The sequence below is a fragment of the Ranitomeya imitator genome, chromosome 5, assembly GCF_032444005.1.
Source record: "Ranitomeya imitator isolate aRanImi1 chromosome 5, aRanImi1.pri, whole genome shotgun sequence".
In the NCBI taxonomy this organism is placed as follows: domain Eukaryota; kingdom Metazoa; phylum Chordata; class Amphibia; order Anura; family Dendrobatidae; genus Ranitomeya; species Ranitomeya imitator.
The window spans coordinates 396,046,482-396,069,542 of record NC_091286.1 but is presented as its reverse complement, the minus strand read 5'-3'; the positions used below and the strand labels follow the sequence as shown (position 1 = coordinate 396,069,542).

The window sequence follows — 23,061 nt, the reverse complement described above, 5'->3', positions numbered from 1 at the left end:
TGAACTTTGACAAACTTTCTGAACAAAAATCAGCATAAAATGTTAAGCATCTCTGGAACAATCACAATGAGGTATTCCAGTAATATTACACTGATGAACTACCCATAGGTAGTGTTGAGCGATACCTTCCAATATTGGGAAATATCAGATCGAATTGGATTGGACCGATACCCAAAAAATATTGGATATCGCCGATTCCGATACCGGAAACCAATGCAAGTCAATGGGACACAAATATCGGGATGAAAATAAACCATTTCTTTCCTTGTAGGTTAATTCTACCTGAAGGAAAACAACTAAGAATAATGTAGAATCTATTGGGGGAGGTGGAGAGAACTGTGCACTAGCGCTGCAAGGCTGCAGAAAGGCTCCTCTATCTACTCCTATATAGTGTTTGCAAGCAATCTAGCTGGATATGGATGGAACCACACTAATAGGAGAAATCAGGAAAAATGAGCAGCACTAATGCAAAAAAGGACAATTTATGAGGCAGTGACGCACGCTGAGCGGACTACAACGGGAGGTGGCTGCAGAACACACTACAGCATGAGTTGCACTCACACACACAGAGACCTTGCAGACAGCCGTGAACAGCGCTGCAAGGCAAAAGAAAGCTTCTCACACAGCGGTTGCTAAAGTAGCCTGGGTAAAGCACAATAAAGCAAATCGCTATCTCAAACTATCCCTCAGAGTCAGAACAGCAGCGTCCTGTCCCTAAGTAAATTCACAGCAGAGTGAACCCAAAATGGCGGCGGCGGCTTTTATAGTGAATCATGACATTATTTCAGTAGCCAATAACAGCCATGCCATTAGTTAACATGCCTAACATGCCTAACAGGATGTGCCCACACTTCTTACGATCCTCATTGGCTGAATAAAATCAAACTGGCTCATTGCATTATGGGAACTTCCGATTCTGGTATTCGGTATTCTAAAAGTATCGGAACTCAGTATCGGAACTCCGATACAGCGAATAACGGTCGATACCCGATATTTCACTATCTCAACACTATCCATAGTATATATAATCAAAATCAGGTGAATGGAGATCTGACACTCAACAATCCCACTGATACCAGCCCGACAGTGGCCAGATGTTAAACACTGTACAGAGTGAATGAACACTGCTCCAGCTAGTGGCTGCTGCCAGGTACTGCAGACCAGGTCCTCTTATTCATTTGAATAGGAGCTGATCTGTAATACCCGGCAGCTGCACTGTTTGGCTCCATACACTATTTCCATCCAGCCAGTGTCAGAGCTGCTAACAGCTGATTTGTGGTGGGTGTCCGGTGTTTGATCCCAACTGATCTCATGTTGAATTATATATTTGGTGTTGCAGTGATTTTTCTGTCCCACAATGGGTTTTGGATGAGTTTTTTATGCTGCAATTTCCCAAAAAATAAAAGCAACCTATTTTACTTTATGGGTGCAGAAATGCTGCAGAAAATCTGTATCATAAAAAACTCACCAAAGCTCATCGTGGGATCACAGCCTTAAAATGATAGAATATGTGTACCATATCACAGGTTAGGGCTGGCCAGCTAAACGCTCTAAGGGGCATCATGACTCTTAGCCAACATTTCCAAGCTCTATTGACATGTTCTTAAAAGTAAAACCCTGCAAATACTGTATGTTGGAGAAAATACATTTGTTATTTTCATTTACTGATTGCAAAATATGGAAATATAGGAAAAATGGAAAAAGTGTCTTAAAATGTCCCCTGATGAGATTGATATTTTTTTTAGGATTCCGATCAGAAGATGAACCTCTGTATCCTGGTATCATGCCACACTGTAAGTAACTCTTCTTTCAACAATTTTATGAAAAATATATGCAGACATTTAAGACTGTACTGAAAATTATATTTAGAAGTCTCAGAACATTTGTAATGTGTAATAAAACATACTAAAATGCTGTAGCAAATAGACATTGTATTCAGGTTTTCAGAACACAGCACAATTTCTTAACATAATTAAAGGGATTGTCCAGCTCTAGGGTAAAAGTCGGCAGTCAATCTATGTGAGGAGGAGCTGACGGTCATGTGACCAAAAGTATGTGATTTACATACTTCCGGCCACATTCCGATATACACGCCCAACCTGGCTCTATACACTTGCATTGATTGAGACCAGGCCCACCTAGTCAACACATGACGGCATGTATGCAAATGACATACTTTCAGTCACGTGCCCACCGCTTATGGCACCGGCGAATCCTCACGGCGTGCAGTGTGAGGAAGAGGGCGGAGCTCTGCCTCCAGCCCCTCCCTTTCTTTTACATGGAATCTTATCAGTAGTGTCTGCCATCTCTTATCTCAGTATAGGAAAGTCCGTCTTCACTGAATACAGATTTTACCTCAGAAATTAGACTTTTGACTGATCAATTTTTGCAGACAAAGAAGCAAATCTCTCTGATAAGATATATTAGAAAGTTACTTATTCTCATGTGTGCTATTGACTTATCAAATAAAAATCAAAACCACAGTTACTCTTCAACTTATTTAATTAATGATAGACCCTGTGGCCTAGAGACATCAAAGTAGTTATTTGGCATAAATCCCTATGAAAAGTGGCAACATTTTTGTGCAATGCGGAGTTGGCCAAAAAATGTGGTGTTTTCTGTCAAGTTTCAAAATGGACAGAGCTGTGGCAGGACAGGGGCACTACGGAAGTGTTATGCCAGAGGGTTTGTTATTCCTGACGAGCTATAGTGTAATTTATGGCTGGAGTAAGATTAGTGGCGAGGCACATGGAGGCACACAACACTTCTCAGACGCACCCATTCACTAAGAGCTGTGTGCCCCCTCATAAAGACTAGTGAGAAAATTGCCTGTAAAATGATACAAAAACAGACTTGAAAAATAAATGGATCCAAATGGACTAACAAATAGTATGTACACTTTGTCCCCATGTACTGTAGAACTCAACATTCAAAGCTTCAAAATGACATTACAGAACATTACTACAATACATGAAAAATGATTAATCAGGACACTTTTCATATAGGGATTACACATTCCAATTCTATCTAATTATTCAAATAATCAATCAATTATGATCAGATCGATTGGAGAATAAACGTTTCTGGTGTTTCCGTCACTAATATTCCTTTCGGTGTAATTACAGTGCCTTTGACAGCAGCAATTTCTTTCACCCATATTGAAGTCAAATTCCTGGAGACCTTTGGCGTTACATTTGGAGTAGAAGGCGACACAGTTACTTTGTCTTGCGCTGTGCTTTTAACTCCTGACCTCAGCAGACTGCGACCTGAAGCTGAGTGGTACCGAGACGGTGAGTGACTTCTAATCAAATGATCATATTAAATGTTAAATGTCCAATTTCATATTCTGACAACTGCAGATTAAATGAATCAGAGTTTAAACATCAGAATGTCCTCTGTTGAACTTTGCTCATTTACAATCATTGGAAAATGTTTCACTGGCGACAACTTAAAACCAGATAAATTGCCATTGTCTGGGCTTCCGTGTTAAGATGCGCAGTGCGTCATGGGCATAGATATTTCTGCAATAACAGTCCAAGAGAAGAAAGCATTGCTATTCCCTATCACTGGGCCGCACCGAATCTTACTTTTATAGAGATAACACTGACTTGATTGGAAATATTATTATATTGGTGAGGTCATGATGGCATCTGAGAGATCTGATTCTTCTCAGGGCTCGTGTAGACGACCATATTTTCGGACTTAGTGAAATGCAACAAAACATTGGATCACACTCAAAGAAATGATTATTCTATGGGGCCGTGCACATGTCCGATCTTTTCTTGGACCGAGTCTGTCCAAGGAAACAATCGCAGCATGCAGAATTTGCATCTGTAGATCTGATTGCATTCGGTCTTGTGAGTTAATCAGTCTGTCAAAAAAGTCAGAGGGCACTCGGATGATATCCGAGTGCAATCCGATTTTCACAGACTGACATAACAGAGAAGATGAAGACTTTTTTTCTGTCTCCTCACCAGAGAAAATCAGATCACACTCTGATCAAACTGTGTTCAGAATTTGATCAGAGTGTGATTAGTGTAATCAGACCGATTTTTTTCGGATGAGATAAAATACGGTCATGTAATCCTAACCATACAGTAAAGCTTGTTCTTTTGGGTCATATTACAAGTGACTTTGTGAAACTCCAGAACTGTTAACTATATGGAGAATGTCTTTGGCAGATATGTTTTAACTGATCTAATCAATGTCCATTGACTCTTTGTTTGGCAACGTGGACCAAGTAAGACTAAATATTGTTTTCTTCGACCAGTCTTGAACTTCCAAATGGAATCTCTTATGGACCAAGGGCCATGCCAGGACTTATTCACAATATTTGTAACAATTCTATCTTGTAAACCTAGTATGTGTTGCACTGTTTATTAAGGCCTGTGCCATTCAGACAATCAGTGATGTCAGCTTACATACATTACTAGGAGCTTTACAATATACAGTGTTCACTATACAATATATACTCTATACAATGTTCACATCATAGCTGATAGAGATTATATCAGCTCATTAACCCCGACTGATCTCATATTGATGAATTTCTCTAGGGCTAGGTCATGGATACTAGACAAACCCTTTAAAGGAAAGTGTAACACTATAGCACTACCTTGTTACTTTGCATTGGCCAAAGGGTTCCCCATTTTGTTGGATTCCATGTGCGATCGACACCTTGGCTATCTTCTCTATAACTGCTGATTGAGTTGTTCAGTGCATATGACCCAACATACCCATCACGCGTCGGCATTCAGTATTTTCAGTTGGTGCCACCTGTGTTGTATGATAAATATAACAATATAGACAAATATGTTATATTATAATAAATGTAACTAATATCTAATGTTATACATTGAACTTTAAGTTACATTGTTAGTTTGTGACTTACTTTGCCTAAGCATTTTGCAAGCGGAATACAATTCACAATGTAGCCAGGGCGTTATGCCCCAAATCTTACATAGATAACACTGAATGCCCAGCCAAAATGATCAATGGGTCAATATAAATAAAAGTATATGAGAAATAACGTTTCACTATTAGTATGAATGAGATGATATATTTAGTCCATGGGAATGACTTGGCCAAGGTTCTTTTCTTTTCTGGTGCGATATGATTTATTTTTCACATTCTTGAATATTGGCACGCACCATGCGAATAGCTCTTGACTTTGTTTGCAAATGAATTTCCTTTTCAGATGTCCTGATAAAAGAAACCAAGTGGCACCAGCTGCATTTTGGAGAGGGACGTGCTTCCCTGACATTGACACATTTGAATAAGGATGATGAAGGATTGTATACTGTAAGAATGGTCACCAGAGCAGGAGTCAACCAGCACAGTGGATTTCTCTTCGTAGCTGGTATTTATATCATTCAGTCATACATTTGTGTTTATATATAACATGAACATACATGACAAAGTATTGTTTAAATCATTATTGTACTTTTTTCCAGTAATTACCATAAACATAGTCCACCAAGAATGTACTTGAAGATGTTGTGGAATGTTTAGTAATAGAAGACATGTTAAACTACAGGAACTAAAAGAACAGTATTTTGGAAACAGAGAGAGAAAGAGACAGTTGATATCTGCTCCAATTTTTGAAAATTGGAGAGAACTCTTAGGATATGTGAGCATGGCATCTTTTAGAAGCTGGTGTATTCATGTAACGCTGGTGGGTGTGAACTACACCACAGGCCGGACTTACCTAAGAGGGGCGTAACGAAGTGACCAGTACCGATAGTCATCAGGTACCACTCCTGAGTGCTTCTCTGGTCTGCAGCAGCTAACCAGAGGGTCAGAGGTGCAGTTTCGAGGTACAGAGGGGCAAGGCAGAAGCATAGTCAAATGGCCTGAGGTAGAAGCAGGAAGCACAGGATCAGCAAACATAGTCGAGGTCAGGAGTAGTGAGGTAAGACAGGATGGGTAAACAAGCTGGTCAGTAACGGTAAGCGGAATAAGGAGGAACGCATGAATGGGTGCTAACAGCATAGGAACAAACGTTCGTTGGGAAGTGATAGGTGGAGCTGCCTAATAAATGGCCTCCTATAACGGGATAGGCCGGGGAACCTAATCTCTGCAGGACCTATCAGGGTTAAATTCCTGCAGAGAACGGCCACGTCCCTCCTAGGGCTAATGAATGCCACAAGCATGGGGCACACTACTGTAACGGTCTTACGTGCTTCCGCCATAACAACTAAAATAGTTTTTGCTATAGGAAGACACTTTAAGAAAATGCTGGCACTGTTATTACTAAAGTATTTTCCTTGACAGCTTTTGCTTCATTTTTGAATCAACTTTTTTTTGTTCCATATATGACAGTGTTACTTCCAAGCGGAAGCCATCATAAGAATGGAGCAGTCAGTTTTAGCCACTTCATAGCTTTTGAAGCTAAAATTGGTTAAAATAAGTTACAAGGAAGAGAACATAGGCATTACTGTGCATATGTTCACTCTGTTTGGAGTAATGTATCACTTTTTCAGATAACTGAATCTACTTGAAAAAGTTCCCTTAAAGGGAATCTATCAGCCGGATTTCAGACTGTGACATACTTAAAAGCGCATGTAGCTCTTTCAAAGACAAGTCCAGCAATACCTGTACATGGTCAGTTCATTTCTCTCATGCTGAGAAATCAGTGTTTGAATTGATGTGCAAATGAGGCTGTAGGTTGGAAACCTCTGTCATTCCAGCTCTACTACCCACCGCCACATCCTTTTGCTTGACTGATGTCTCCAATGCCTAAAGTCACACGGCATAGAGGCCTTCAGTCAGGCAGGAGGAGGCGGGATTGTGTAGAGAATAGAGCTTGAGTGACAGAGGCTTCAGATCTACCACAGTCTTTCAGCCTAATTTGCACATAAATTCAAATGATAATTTCTAAGTCTTGAAGAAACGGGCTGACCAAGTAAAGGTTTTTCTGGACTTGTATTTGAAAGAGCTACATGTGCATATAAATAGTTTTAGGGTTCAAATCCTGCTGACAGCTTACCTTTAAAGGGAATCTGTCATCAGGTTTTTGCTATGAGATCTGACAGCATCATGAGGTAGAGACAAAGACCTTGATTCCAACAATGTGTCAAATAGTGTAGACGTTATGATAGTCACAGTTTTCTCCTCTGTAGATCTAGTAGAACTGAGATGTTGATCTGTGTATAACTCCACCCACACCACAGCTCTCTTTGTACAATATATAGTGACAAAAACCTGCTAATCAATGCTCAAGGCCAGTTGTCCTTTAGTGATAATCTCCTGCTGATGAAACACTGATTGAAACAGCAAAGCACAGCCTAGTAATTGACCCATCCAGGTAATGAGGGTCTCTTCTACTACATCATGGTGCACTCAGATTGCAAGGCAAAAACCTGCTGACACATTCCCATGAAAATCAAATGTTATGCGATTTAAATTTAGTATCACCCCAGGACGATTTTCCATTTTTTCGTTTTCTTTCTTTCCTCCCTTTCTTTCAAAAGCCACAACTTTTTTTATATTTCCATCAATATGGCCATATGAGGGCTTGTTTTTTGTGGGACAAGTTGTACTTTTGAATGACACCATTGATTTTGCCATATAACCTACTTTAAATCACAAAATAAATTCCAAGTGCGGTGAAATTGCAAAAAAAGTGCAATTCCACAATGTTTGTTTATGTTTTTAATTTACCATGTTCACTAAATGCTAAAACTGACCTACCAATATAATTTTCCAAGTCATTATGAGCACACAGATACCAAATATAAATGGATTCTTTTTTATTTAAATGGTCAAAAAATCCGAAATTTGTATGAAAAAAAATTGCTTATGTCACCACTTTCCGAGACCATTAGTGTCTCTATTTTCAGGATCTTGGTTTGGGTGATGGCTAATTTTTTGTGATCTGAACTGACGTTTTTATTGATACCATTTTGGGGCAGATATTATGTTTTTATAGCCTATTATTTCTTTCTATTGCAGTGTTTTTGTAGAAAAAAGTAACTTTGGAGTTTCAATTTGTTTTCTTGTTACGTCGTTTACCAATCTGATTAATTTACTTTATATTTTGATAGATCGGACATTTCTAAATGCAGTGATACCAAATATGTGTAATTTTTATCTTTTTTTAATTGTTTTATTTTGAATGGGGCAAAAGGGGGTGTTTTGAAATTTTGTGGTTTTTTTATTTTTATATTTTTTAAAACTTTTAAAAACTTTTTACTGGCTTCAATAGTCTCTTTAGGAGACTTGAAACTGCGATCATCTGTTTCAGAAATCATGATCTCTTATGAATGCCGGCAATGGCCAGCATTCATAGGAGATATGCAATGACAGACATGGCGGTCTCCTGCAGACTCCAGACTGTCATTGCAACCCATCGGTACCTCGCGATCACGTGACATGTGCACCGTTGTTTGGGTCTTGTGATGCCCTTTTGGTCAGCACATGTTAAATGCTGTTGTAAGAGATCGACAGCGGCATCTAACTTGTTAATGGACGAGAGTGGATCGCAGATCCACCTGGAGCTGTTAAAGACACATGACAGCTGATCAGATCAGCTGTCATGTGCAGAGAAAGAAGCGGGCTCAGCGCCGGAGCCCACATCAAAGGCAGGGACATGACCAATGACGTACCTATACTTCATCGGTTATAAAGGGGTTAACTCTTTATTCCTTCTACTGGGACATGTGAATTCTTGCTACTGCTTCCAATCCCACATTTTTTAATAGATTTAAATATCCAGACTTATTTCTAACAAATAGCCTTTAACACCTTTCTGACCTCGGACGGGATAGTACGTTCGAGGTCAGAACCCCCGCTTTGATGCGGGCTCTGGCGGTGAGCCTACATCAAAGCCGAGACATGTCAGCTGTTTTGTACAGCTGACATGTGCCCGCAATAGCGGCGGGTGGAATCGCCATCCACCCACCAGTATTGACAAGTTAAATGCCACTGTCAAACACTGACTGCGGCATTTAAAGGGACACTGTCACCTGAATTTGGAGGGAACAATCTTCAGCCATGGAGGCGGGGTTTTTGGGTGTTTGATTCACCCTTTCCTTACCCGCTGGCTGCATGCTGGCTGCAATATTGGACTAAAGTTCATTCTCTGTCCTTCGTAGTACATGCCTGCACAAGGCAATCTTGCCTTGCACAGGCGTGTCCTATGGAGGACAGATAATGAACTTCAATCCAATATTGCAGCCAGCATGCAGCCAGCGGGTAAGGAAAGGGTGAATCAAACACCCAAAAACCCCGCCTCCATGGCTGAAGATTGTTCCCTCCAAATTCAGGTGACAGAGTCCCTTTAACTAGCGCTTCCGGCCATAGGGCCTGAAATGAGCGCATCACTGACCCCGTCACGTGATTGGGGGTCAACGATGAATCGACATGACAACTGAGGTCTATTGAAGACCTCTATGGTTATTGATGACGGATTGCTGTGAGCGCCACCCTGTGGTCGGCGCTCATAGCAATGCTGTAATTCTCCTACATAGGAGCAGTCTGAGCATCGCTCCTATGTAGCAGAGCTGATCAGGCTGTGCCAACTTCTAGCCTCCCATGGAGGATATTGAAGCATGGCAAAAGTAAAAAAAATGTTTTAAAAAATATGAAAATAATAAAAAAATATAAAAGTTTAAATCACCCCCCTTTCGCCCCATTGAAAATAAAACAATAAAAAAATCAAATATACACATATTTGGTATCGCCGCATTCAGAATTGCCCAATCTATCAATAAAAAAAGGATTAACCTGATTACTAAACGGCATAGCGAGAAAAAAAATTGATATTCCAGGATTACTTTTTTTTTGTCGCCATGACATTGCTTTAAAATGCAATAACATGCGATCAAAAGAACGTATCTGCATGAAAATGGTATCATTAAAAACGTCAGCTTGGCATGCAAAACATAGGCCCTCATCCAACCCCAGATCATGAAAAATGGAGACGCTATGGGTTTCGGAAAATTGCGCAATTTTTTTTAAAGCAAAGTTTGGAATAGTTTTTTACCACTTAGATAAAAAAAGATCCTAGACATGTTTGGTGTCTATGAACTCGTAATGATCTGGAGAATCATAATGGTGGATCAGTTTTAGCATTTAGTGAACCTAGCAAAAAGCCAAACAAAAAACAAGTGTGGGATTGCACTTTTTTGCAATTTCACTGCGCTTGGAATTTTTTTTTACTGTTTTCTAGTACATGACATGCAAAAACCAATGATTTTGTTCAAAAGTACAACTCGTCCCGCAAAAAATAAGCCCTCACATGGGCATATTGACAAAAAATAAAAAAGTTATGGCTCTGGGAAGGAGGGGAGCGAAAAACTTAAATGCAAAACCGAAAAAAGCTGGGGTCATGAAGGGGTTAAGTGCCTCAATGTTACAATCCAGTAGGATTTTTGCATAGTGTGAGTGCTGTTATTTGTCCCAGTGCATGTTTGCATGCGTCTACTGTTTTCTTGTGTAATTGATCAACAGCTAAAATAGCTACAACCATAATAAGCACTGAAGTTGATAAGGACCCCTTACTAAGCGGATCATAAAAGCCTCTAAGGAATTATTTTTGTACTTATCTGGTTTAGAAAATACAGATAGTTTTCTAGAGTGCAAGGATTCTAAATCATTCCATACCACATAACTATAGATCAAGAGCATTGCTTGTCAAACTGGGAGCCTGCCAAGGTTTTACAGAAGTAATCACATGCTTTTATTTAGATACAGCAATTTTTGTTTTCTCAACATACCGGTAATTGATTCCTTTTGGTTTTACTTTATTATAATACAATAGATAAATAGGTAAGTTGAGCAACAGTATTAATTTTCAGGGTTTTTTGTCCATGAGTGGTGAAGTGCAGACAGCACCATCCTGTCTATGGTGAAGCCCCAGTAGAAAAAGATGGAGAAGCCCTGATCTGAAGAATTAATTGACTGAGCTTTCATAACGATAACTTGTCATGTGATTCATGGCGCACAAAACACAGGCAGCATGAATTGATTCCTGGCTGCAGCCAGGTATATTAGTCTCTAAAATGCTCCATCATTTCAGAGAAAATATACTTTGAAGATCCAGAGAACTATACTCGGAGATCAGGCAAATCCGCTACTACACCAGGCCGACTTTTCTCAGCACTCTTGCAGATAATTGACAGGTCTCTCCATCGGGTGTACAATAAGGAGAAACTTGTCAATTATCTCTAGAAGAGCCAGCCAGGGGTGGAGTCAGCCTAGTCCCTTCCCTGACTGTGATTCCCAGATGGATCTTCAATGTATACTTTCTCTGAGGCATTGGAGCATTTCAAAGAATAATATATCAGGATTCAATCATGATGACCACGGTTTGGGCAGCAGAAATTGTCTGACATGGTCACGCTGTGACTGTACATAAATAGGGAAAAAGGCTCTGCACTGTCCCTAAGGCTGGGACCCTAATTATACCTTCTCTCAAAGGTATCTCTAAAGGTGAGGAGGTTTGGGCCACCAGACTTACTGTTCCCCTGTTATACCCTAAGCTGTCTCCTCCCCCTCCTCAGGAGACCTTGGACAGAAGTGTTAGTGTATAAACACGTAAGACAGACAGGGATAACAGAAAGCAACTAACATACAAAACACTCACCCAAAGAAAAGTACCGTATATAGTGAAGGGTAGGAATGTACAAGCCATATTGGAATTGGACAATGAGGAAAGCATACACCCCAAAACAGCATGCAATAAACTTCAGCAGCAACAATGACCTAAAACTTAGCACAGCAGCTCCAAGGAGCTAGGAAGTAAAACTTTCACTGGCAAGGAAGAGAAGGTCTGGATAGATTTTACAGTGAGAGGAAATGGCCAGGTCAGGAACAGCTGTGAAATGGAGCTGCAAGATTCTAACCAGCATAGAAAGGATCATTGACCTCTTCAGCACCAAGGGAAATGAAACCCATTTAATATGAAACACAGGCAAAATGGAAGATCTGCAATTCACAATCCGTAGTGATCTTCTAATTCCAGATCTCCCAGGAGGATGTGACTCACTTGTGGCAACCAGTTTCCCTTTAAGTAAAAGAAATTCAGAATACTAATATTGAAAAAATAGTAGGATTAGTATGTAAATGGGATTGCTCACTCAGGAATACACAGCACTCTTCTTATATCTTTATTCTTTTTATAATACTTAAATTTCTTCATTGCAGATGCCGCAGCCCTGGTGGCAGGTGCACCAGGAGCTCCAATGGATGTGGAATGTCATGATGCAAATAAAGATTATGTGATTGTCTCTTGGAAGCCTCCAAACACAGCCAGTGAAGCTCCGGTAATTGGATACTTTGTGGATAAGTAAGTATTTAAACATTGGCATATATCAGCCCCCTTATTCTGCATTCTATCAGTGATGAGAGAGATCCAATTTAGTTAAGGAGTAGGAATAAAAAAAAAATCCTCCACTTTCTTTTTTGCCAGGCTTACCCTTCGGCTTTAGGTGCATTTCCTTGTGTTAATTTTGGATTGACAGTTAGATTGGCTTTAGCACCATGATAACCTATATTGTTGCTTCTCAAAGACCGTAGGGCTGAGATTTAAATTTATTATTTTGCATATATTTTGTTATAGCTTGTGTAAGTACAGAACATAACAAAAACATAACAAACATAACAAAAACGTCATTCTGTGCAGTTTATATTGTTTGTAGTGACAGCTACATTACAAATAATATTGGTTACACTTTAGAATGTTAATATAGCTCTATATGTCCACTTTTTATGTCACGGCACCAGTAAATTTGGTATATACATTGATGAAATTATTGTTTTTCCTCCCAGATGTGAAGTGGGCACTGAAAACTGGATTCAGTGTAATGATTCTCCTGTTAAAATCTGCAAATATCCTGTGACTGGTCTGTTTGAAGGACGTTCATACTTTTTCCGTGTTCGAGCAGTTAATAAAGCCGGAATCAGTAGACCATCGAGGGTCTCAATTGCTGTTGCAGCTCTAGACCCTGCTGATCTGTCACGACTTCAAAGTAGGTGCACACATTCTCATTAAGCAGTTGTGAATTATTTAATGTTTTATTCTTTTGTATAATTGGTTTACGTGGGTGTATATAATGTAGAGGAAATCTTGCCAAGACACAGCAGGACGGCGTATATCCAAGAATGTAGCACACATCATAAAAGAAATAAAGTAGATAGAAAGCCTTATGTGTTTAAACCTGGATTTTAAACCTTATAATGAATATTTTGCATTCGAGCTCAATATACAAAATCTCTGCTTTGTTGCAAACACTACTTTCTTTGATATATGTAAGGTAAATTGTAGCTAAGAAATGCATTATAAGAGATTACAAATATTCAATTTCTTTAAAAAAAAATTATCGGTAATCATTAAATATATATTTAAACTGCCCCAAGGACATGCACGCTCAGTTCAGCCGAATGTTCATGTATTTTCAGTAGGGAGAGTAGAGAATGCCGCTGCCAGATAAATCTCTAGTGATGAGCGAACGTGCTGGGATAAGGTGTTATCCGAACATGCTCCGGTGCTAACCAAATGTTTTTGGCATGTTTGAAAATATGTTTGAGACCCCTGGGCAGCATGTCTCGCAGCTGTTAGACAGCCGCAACACATGCCCGGATTGCCTGTTTGTTATGCAATCGCTGCCTGTGTTGTTGGGTGGACACTGACAGCTTGAGGCCCCTGTGCAAGAAATATGTCTGGCCCCCCTACTTTTATAGTGACAAAGCTACAGATATTTATATATAGCCACAGACATATATATCTTACATAGTCTCCTTTATTATGTATATTGCTGTCCCTTATTGCACAGTGCCCTCTTTTGTTATGTACAGCTCCGACCCTTACATATCAGACTATTTATAGCGCCCCCTATCTTTATTACATACTGCCCTCTTTTGTTAGGTATATAATGCAATGACAGCTGATGGAGCATGAGAAAGCTTCTTTTCTAATGGATGAGCTGATGGACTGGTCCTCTGGTCACTGACTGCTCCATCAGCAGTCATTTTATATTCTAACAGACGACTATGTAATAATACGCTATGTAAGGGACAGCCTCAATGGCGCTATACATACAGTATCAAGTGAACACACTATATACTAAGGGACTGTGCTATACATATTAAGTGAATACACTATATGCTAAGGGACTGTGCTATAAATAATAAGTGAGTACACTATAAAATAAGGGACTGTGCTCTGCATGATAAGTGAATACATTATATACTAAGGGACTATGCAATACATAATAAGTGAAAACACTATATACTAAGGGACTGTGCTATACATAATAGGGCTATATTCCGCATTCCATTTGCAGTGTCAGTGTGCTGTGTGCTTTTACAGATGCATTGAGCATAACTTATTCTGGTCCTCAAAATCGGATCAGAACTGGAAATTCTCTGACTCTCACAGATCTCATTCTCAGATCTGTCATTTTCTCAGATGTGTGAATGGACCTATAAAACTCTACGAGTTCGTGTGCTGTATGATTCAAAAAATCTGGCAGCACACGGACACTTCACACAAATGGGAGAACGTGGCCTAAAGGATTTTACAGATAACATTATTTACATCCGGGTACTTACCGCTGATGTCTAATCTGATTAGAACCGTGTTCTGCTGTTTCTTCTCCATCTGGTCAGACCTTCATGTCAATATCTCCCAGCCACAACACTTGTCATGATGATCGTCGCAGCCCTAAGAATAACAAGGTCACATAAATTGTATGCATACATGTGTCTCCCTTGCACTGCGGCCCTGACTATAGATATGTATGCCACCATTAGCATACTATTAGCGTTGCACTAAATCAAAGAGATAAACAGCACTGTGACCCCCATTAACTATAATTTCCATAACCCAAAAAATAAATTGCCGCGTATGATGAGGGCAATCTTGCCGTGGGCCAGCACAGAGCCTCGGGCTCTAAGAAACAGGCCAGATTGCCCTCATTATTAGCTGCCCTGCAAGGCCCTCTCTCTACCTCCGGCCCCCCTCTTATGTGTTGCGACAGTACTAACAGCCGAGAGACATGCAGCAGCGGGGACTTGAACATATTTTTCAAGCAACCTGAAGATACTCGGTTAACACCCGAGCATGCTCGGATAGCACCTTGTCTGAGCTTGTTCTCTCATCGCTAAGATCTACCACTTCCTTCCCTTAAAAGGATTGGGTATATACATTTAAACTGCCCCATCCTCTTCTCTTTCTCTCTCATCTGACAGAAGGGATCTAGGTAGTGGGTTCGAAGGCCCCCTATATATATCAGATGCAAAAATCAGCAGGTTTGAATACCATTAGACTAGTGCATATGGGGACCTTCTGATGGATAATACAAATAAATGATTGCAGATAATCGAACAGAGAAGTAATCATTATACATTTTTAAATGAAGGTGTTAGGTATTGTAAATTTTGTTAAAAAAATCCAGATTATCCTTAGATTCTGTCTTCTTAACACCTATGCATATTTATGTGTTTAAATCCTTGTGCCATATTGAACATTTAAACAATATACTGCTTTATTACCACTTACTGCAGAAAGATGAAAAATATATTGAACACGGCTCATACAAGACTAAAATATAAAAACAGATGTCAGAGTACATTCCAGCACAGTAGAACATAAAAAAGCCTTGTTATACCTTTATGTCAATAAATCAAAGGGCTCTATCTAAAGGCAAGAGCACAGAAGGCTTTGTTCTTTATGCTACTAAAATGCAATTTTGGCTAGAGATCTAGTTAAATAATACACAAAACAAAGATAACGCAACATAAAAATGTAAAGCTAAAATCTCTTTCATACCCAGTCAAAGCTATATACACAGCAGAAATAGAACTTATAAAACAATGTGAATTTGTATAATATGATATAAATTATTCTGTCTTTACAGCAATCCATCTGGACGGAGGGCGAAGTATTGTCATCTGTCAGGATGACCTAGAAGGTATAATAACCTTAATAATCTGAATCAAGAATCAGAATAATAAGTAATGTTTGGTTTTCTTTTTTTCATGAAACAGTGTGAGAAGACAGGCAGTTGCTTCCTTTCTTAGTGCATTGATCTCTAACATTAAAAGTTATAATCGGGTTTATTGGACCTTTTATGGTAAATTAACACATTGCATATTTGCTGCAGATTTTATTCCTGCAACTGTTCCATTAATCTGAAGCAACCCCTTTGAGATAATGAATATACAACAAATGACATCCTATATGTTCGGGGAAAGAGATAACCAAGTACAAAGTCCACCAATGGTACTTAATAATAATACTCCCCACCATTCACCTGGACATTAACAGGACAAGCTGCCACATGACATAAACTAAACCAAAAAGCACCCAAGACAGCTATATGTCCAAAATATCAAATAACACTTTATTAAGAATTACAAAATAAAAACAGGTAGAGGGGGAACATGGGAAAACATGCAACAATACAGCACACAGTGTGCCCACTAAAAGCCATGAACGGCAAATCACAGCAATATAACTGAACAATATAAGAATAAACATATCACGGCATAGCCAGACATGTAAACATGGTCGGCTAATTGGATGACATATAAGTATAGGGCATATCAGAAATAAAACATATAAACTGTCATGATAACATACCACTATGTATAAGCCCGTCACCACGCCGTCCACCGCTAACCCCGACGCGCGTTTCGGTTATAGAAACCTTCCTCAGGGGGCGTGATTGCAGATTAGCCCTATATCTGAAGGTAAATTGTGTTTTTAGATTAGGCCAGTTCCCTTTAGAATGATTTAAAAGCATGCCCCAGACTACTTATGTATATTGATTTCAATAGGCTTCATGTGAGTCTTTTTTTCAACTAAAGTGTCATTCACTGTAGGAAGTATTGTAATCACGATATAAAGTCAGGTGGGTCTCAAAGAACTGTGTCTTATAGTTGATATAATTGATATTATGTCATTAATGTCATCCATATCATGTAATTCATGTCACTGACATAACACATTTCAGGTCCTTCCAGGTGCCATTATCAATAATGTACAAAAACCTAAGAGATGGTAGATGGTAACAGCAAACCTAAAAAATTTTTGGATGAATATACTGTAATGTTAAAGATGTTCTCATAACTTCTTAAACAGCAAAAAATGCAAAGTTCTATTAAAAAATCTTCTGCATTTCAACAGTGTTGAGAATTTTAACTTTATAGTGTACGCCTCATTGCCTATGTTACCGGCTAATAGAGATGAGTGGATCGATGAGTGGAGGATCAAGTTTGAGAGGAATTTCCTAAAATTTGCGGATTCATGCATACTCAAACATTTTGTCATTCGATTCACAAGCAAACTAAAACCTTAACCGCACTGTTTCCCACACTGCTGAAGCATCAGTGAGCAGACTAATGTCATTTTGCATTGCCATGTGGGTCTCCCCATAATGCATGAAGCTATGACATATAGCGCTTTATCATATCTTGTACAATGTTGGTCAGTACCTGGGCCATCATAGATCAGCAATTTTCAGTGGAGCATAGTTTGTTCATTTGAGTCATTTTCCATCTGTTGAGTCACTGGGTAAGTCTTTCTCTCCTGTAGAGTGTAAGCCCTTATGGTCAGCAGGGTCATCTCTCTCCTGCTCTCTCTCTTCTGTAGTGTGTAAGCTGTTATTTTCAGCAGGGTCATCTCTTACTCTTTCTTCTATAGAGTGTAAGCTCTTATGATCAGCGGGGTCCCCTCTCTCTCTTCTGTAGACTCTAGACTTTTATGCTAAACAGAGGCCTCTCTTTTATAGAGTGTAAGCCGTTATGGTCAGCGGGTACTTCTCTCTCTTGCCCATAGTGTGTTGGCTCTCATGGTCAGTAGAGGGGTTCTCTCTCTCTTATAGAGTGTAAGGTCTTATGGTCAGCCGGGCCCTCTCTCTCTGGAGAATGTAAGCTCTTATGGTCAGTGAGGTTCTCTCTCTTTTCCCACACGTGTATTTTCCAAGTAATTAATAGCTTTCCTGTATTGAGATTCATTCATTTAAATTGATTGACATTTTTTGGAAAAATTTGGCAAAGCCAATTAAATTGAATTTCAAAACATCCGCTCATCTCTACTGGCCACCTCTGCAGTCTATGATTGCCAGCTTCAGTGCCCCTGTGCTCCTACGATGATGCAGAGGCAAAGCTTACACAGAGTGCACAGTTTGGGTGCAATCATTCCATCGGTCATTAGAACACCATTCATCAGCAAACAGGAACCTGGGAAAAGGAGAGAGTGCGCTCCTGTAAAAAAAACAAAAAACAGATTGCACAACCCTTTTAATATTGAAATCAATGTAAAAAAAAATAAAAAGTGGAGATTAGAAGGAACCTGTCAGTAAATTCATGCTTTCCAAACTACAGGCAGCGTGGCACTTATCTGGTGCCACCTCTGTCTGGCTTCTCCCCACACCACTCTAATTGATTAACAGGTCTCCCCCGATGTGCTCATGTGGATGAGACCTGATAATCAACTAGAGCGATGAGGGGAAAACAAGAATCACTGTTTGATAATAGAGCAAGTACAAACTATGTTCTATTTAACTTTGTCTTTCATTTAGGTGATGTTAAAATTCCTGGCCCACCTACCAACGTCCAAGCACTGGAAACCAGTAAAACATATGTTGTTCTCAGTTGGGATCCACCTGTTCCTCGTGGCAGAGATCCACTTGTTTACTACATTGAGAAGGTAAATGACTGCATGATAAGAATAACTCCATTCCACTAGCATATTTTTAGAGATGTGCAGCAATTGTTGACAGTCATAGGCCTTATAACAAAAGACATGCTACAGTTGTTGACATTCTTAGGCCTTAGGTTTTATAACAATAATAAATGCTTATACCGTGGTATGCACTAAAAACAACTAAGTAGAATATTCTCCCTTTCCTGCCTCTTAGAGTGGATTGTGAACAATGTAAAATTCCAAATATCCGTGCTTGGCCTTGGTGCGGGGATTTAAATTCTGGACCCATGCTGAACTTGTGAGCGAACTACAACTAGGGACGCCCAAGTCTATCCCTGTCCCCTGGATTACTCCTGAAGGTGGAGACACCAGGTTTTACTATTCTCCTATATCAATCCATATCTGTCCCCTTCCCCACCCAGGGAGGTGGAAATCTGAAATGTATAGGACAACACTAACTAAATGAAAATAGCAATCATAAAAAATACACTCAGCAAACAACATAATCGAAAACAGTGTAGTTAAAAGGAGAAACCACATACTAGAGCATGAAGATGTGTACACAAGCAAAACTCCAAGCACCAATCTCTTGAACAAATCTCCTAACGCCAACTTCAACAATGGACTACATCTCCAACTCCAAACTAGGAAGTAAGAACTAACACTGGCAATTCCTAAGTGCCAGAGACAAACATATATACAGTGCCTTATGAAAGTATTCATCTCTCTGGAACTTTTCAACCTTTTCCTACATATCATGCTTCAAACATAAAGATACCAAATGTAAATTTTTGGTGAAGAATCAACAACAAGTGGAACACAATTGTGAAGTTGAACGAAATTTATTGGTTATTTTACATTTTTGTGAAAATTCAAAGACTGAAAAGTGGAGTATGCAATATTATTCGGCCCCCTTAACTTAATACTTTGTTGCGCCACCTTTTGCTGCAATTACAGCTGCAAGTTGCTTGGGGTATGTCTCTATCAGTTTTGTACATCGAGACACTAAATTCTTGCCCATTCTTACTTGGCAAAAAGCTCGAGCTCAGTGAGGTTTGATGGAGATCATTTTTGAACAGCAGTTTTCAGCTCTTTCCACAGATTCTCGATTGGATTGAGGTCTGGACTTTGACTTGGCCATTGTAACACCTGGATATACGTTTATTTGTGAACATTCCATTGTAGATTTTGCTTTATGTTTGGGATCATTGTCTTGTTGGAAGACAAATCTCCGTCCCAGTCTCAGGTCTTTTGCAGACTCCAACAGGTTTTCTTCAAGAATGGTCCTGTATTTGGCTCCATCCATCTTTCCATCAATATTAACCATCTTCCCTGTCCCTGCTGAATAAAAGCAGGCCCAAACCATGATGCTGCCACCAGCATGTTTGACAGTGAGGATGGCGTGTTCAGGGTGATGAGCTGTGTTGCCTTTACGCCAAATATATTGTTAAGCATTGTTGCCAAAAAGTTTGATTTTGGTTTCATCTGACCAGAGCACCTTCTTCCACATGTTTGGTGTCTCCCAGGTGGCTTGTTGCAAACTCTAAACAACACTTTCTATGGATATCTTTGAGAAATGGCTTTCTTCTTGCCACTCTTCCATTACTGCCAGATTTGTGCAGTGTACGACTGATTGTTTTCCTATGGACAGACTGCCCCACCTCAGCTGTAGATCTCTGCAGTTCGTCCATAGTGATCATGGGCCTCTTGGCTGCATCTCTGATCAGTCTTCTTCTTGTTTGAGATGAAAGTTTAGAGGGATGACCAGGTCTTGGTAGATTTGCAGTGGTATGATACTCCTTCCATTTCAATATGATCGCTTGCACAGTGCTCCTTGGGATGTTTAAAGTTTTGGAAATAATTTTCTATCCAAATCCGGCTTTAAACTTCTCCACAACAGTATCACGGGCCTGCCTGTTGTGTTCCTTGGTCTTCATGATGCTCTCTGTGCTTCAAACAGAACCCTGAGACTATCACAGAGCAGGTGCATTTATACGAAGACTTGATTACACACAGATGGATTATATTTATCATCATTAGGCGGCAAGGTGGCGTAGTGGTTAGCACAGCAGCATTGCAGCGCTGGAGTCCTGGGCTCAAGCCCCACTAAGGACAACATCTGCAAAGAGTTTGTATGTTCTCTCCGTGTTTGCGTGGGTTTCCTCCAGGCACTCTGGTTTCCTCCCACATTCCAATGACATACTGATAGGGAATTTAGATTGTGAGCCTCAACGGGGACAGTGATGATAATGTGTGCAACCTGTAAAGCGCTGCGGAATATGTTAGCGCTATATAAAAATAAAGATTATTATTATTATTAGGCATTTAGGACAACATTGGATCATTCAGAGATCCACAATGAACTTCTGGAATGAGTTTGCTGCGCTGAAAGTAAAAGGGCCGAATAATATTGCACGCCCCACTTTTCAGTTTTTGAATTTCCACAAAAATTTAAAATCACCACTAAATTTTGCTCAACTTCACAATTGTGTTCCACTTGTTGTTGATTCTTCACCAAAAATTTTCATTTGGTATCTTTATGTTTGAAGCATGATATGTTGGAAAAGGTTGAAAAGTTCCAGGGAGCCGAGTACTTTCGCAAGGCACTGCAGCTGAGGGCAGTGGCCAACACTGAACAGCTGAGACAGTTGATATAGGAAAGCTATAGGAGATTCAACTGAACAGATTAACCTTTCCACTTCCAGCAAGAAAAAACCTGCACTGTTTAATAAAATGATGAAGTACTTCTAACCAATGCAGGAGTTTGTGAAACCAGACTTTGCAATCTTCTGGTCCTTCTGTCACGGTATCCCCTTGATACTTGTGTGATTGACTGGTTGGAAAAAATGAAGAAAAGTAAATAAAGCAATTGTTCACTTGAACCAATCCTACCAATAGATAACATGTATAGCCAAGGCCTGCATGTATCACAACACTTCTTCTTCGCCTGCAACCAAAATGCCAGCAAGAACTAATCAAAAAGCAATTTAGAAGATTTAAATTGATCAGGCAAGCCCTTTAATTTCTAAAACTATAGATTTTCTAATTTATAGATAAATGCACAGTACAATTACAATTCATGAGAACTCAAACTAAGACGGCATAAATCCAAATAGTGAAATATTGTTCCAACATAATTTTTCACAATTTCTTATATTAGGAATTGTAATTCTCTTGTTGTATCAGTGATTTTGAATATTGTACTTGCTCTAAAGCAAATAAAAATAGACTAAAGAATGGAAACAGTTTGAATTAGAAATCATACTGTACTTCCAGAAATATCAGTTAATTAAGATAATGTTTTTTTATTGTCATTGAAATCTTTTGATGCCCATATGAAATTTTATATTTTCTCTTTTTACATAGAAGAAACAGGAGAGGGACAAATATACTTCTAGCTGTGGTATACGAAAAGGAATGTATCAGTTATTTTAGTTTAACATTTAAAAGCAGTTAGTGAAATATATTAATTTTTCTTATTTGTTTTAACTTTTTGATTAAAGATTTAATTTTTTTTATTTTCTGTAAATGATTATGGGGACAGCCATTGTGTCTGAGCATAAGTTAACAGCATTTTAAGATATGATTTTAAAGGATATCCATAGACGTTAATAGGCTGCAACTCCATGGATGGAATGTATAAAGATTTCCATTTCACGCGCCCATCTTGAACCTAAAGTCTACTAAGAGTAAGAAGTGGCAAATTTATAAAGGTGTGAGTGCCTCTTTATAACTCTAGCACATCTTCTGGGTTATCTGGGTGGTGAAAAATCTGAAAAGCCAAGAGCTGGTACATACAGTATATCAGCCATAGGGATGAGCGGACCCGTGGAAGTTCTGGTTCCAAAGTTCGGATCCGGTACCAGAACTATACCCAAATTTGAATCAGAACCTGAACCCCATTGAAAACAAAGGGAACCCAAACTTTGGAACTGGAAAATCTCTCTCTCTCTTTTCCCCGGAACTCCGAACATTGCAATGGACTTCTGGGAGAAGTGCGTGTTTAACGTTTACCACCGATGCTAACTGTCTGGTATGAAATCCCAAATTCTTAAGTTCAAGTTCGCTCATCTCTAATCAGTTACAATGTACAAGAGCTTTCTGGCATACACTATTCTAAACTTGACTGCCCTCTTGTTATATTGCAATCATCATATTATATGGCACTGCGTACTTACAGTTTTGCCCCTCTTGCCAGCTAATTCTTCTCTCTTCCATTAGGTCTATGGCATCATGTGATTAAAAACTGACTTGTTGAATCCTTCTAAGATCTATGCAGACACAGGAGGTCAATTTTCCCTGTATGAGTCATGAGTCACTGCAAAAGTCCCTGATAGGGGGGATGGGTGGAGCAGCTGGGTCAGGAGATGAGGAATGATAAATGCAGGGAAAGGAGACTTCCTGTTTCT

The 23,061-nt window shown here is 39.4% G+C and overlaps 1 protein-coding gene across 3 annotated transcripts in view; it reads left to right on the top strand.

Annotated features, from left to right (window-relative positions):
- The window catches only part of MYOM2 (myomesin 2), a 253,595-nt gene that overhangs the window by 61,056 nt on the left and 169,478 nt on the right, over positions 1-23,061 (top strand). For all 3 annotated transcript variants that reach the window (XR_011312429.1, XM_069726901.1, XM_069726900.1), the window contains 7 exons: positions 1,746-1,793; positions 3,126-3,290; positions 5,198-5,359; positions 12,148-12,289; positions 12,772-12,971; positions 15,861-15,914; positions 18,528-18,655. Coding sequence is in view for 2 of the 3 variants with exons in the window: in XM_069726901.1 (XP_069583002.1) it covers positions 1,746-1,793; positions 3,126-3,290; positions 5,198-5,359; positions 12,148-12,289; positions 12,772-12,971; positions 15,861-15,914; positions 18,528-18,655 (899 nt within the window). In the remaining variant the exon portion in view is untranslated. The remainder of the gene's footprint in view (positions 1-1,745; positions 1,794-3,125; positions 3,291-5,197; positions 5,360-12,147; positions 12,290-12,771; positions 12,972-15,860; positions 15,915-18,527; positions 18,656-23,061) is intronic.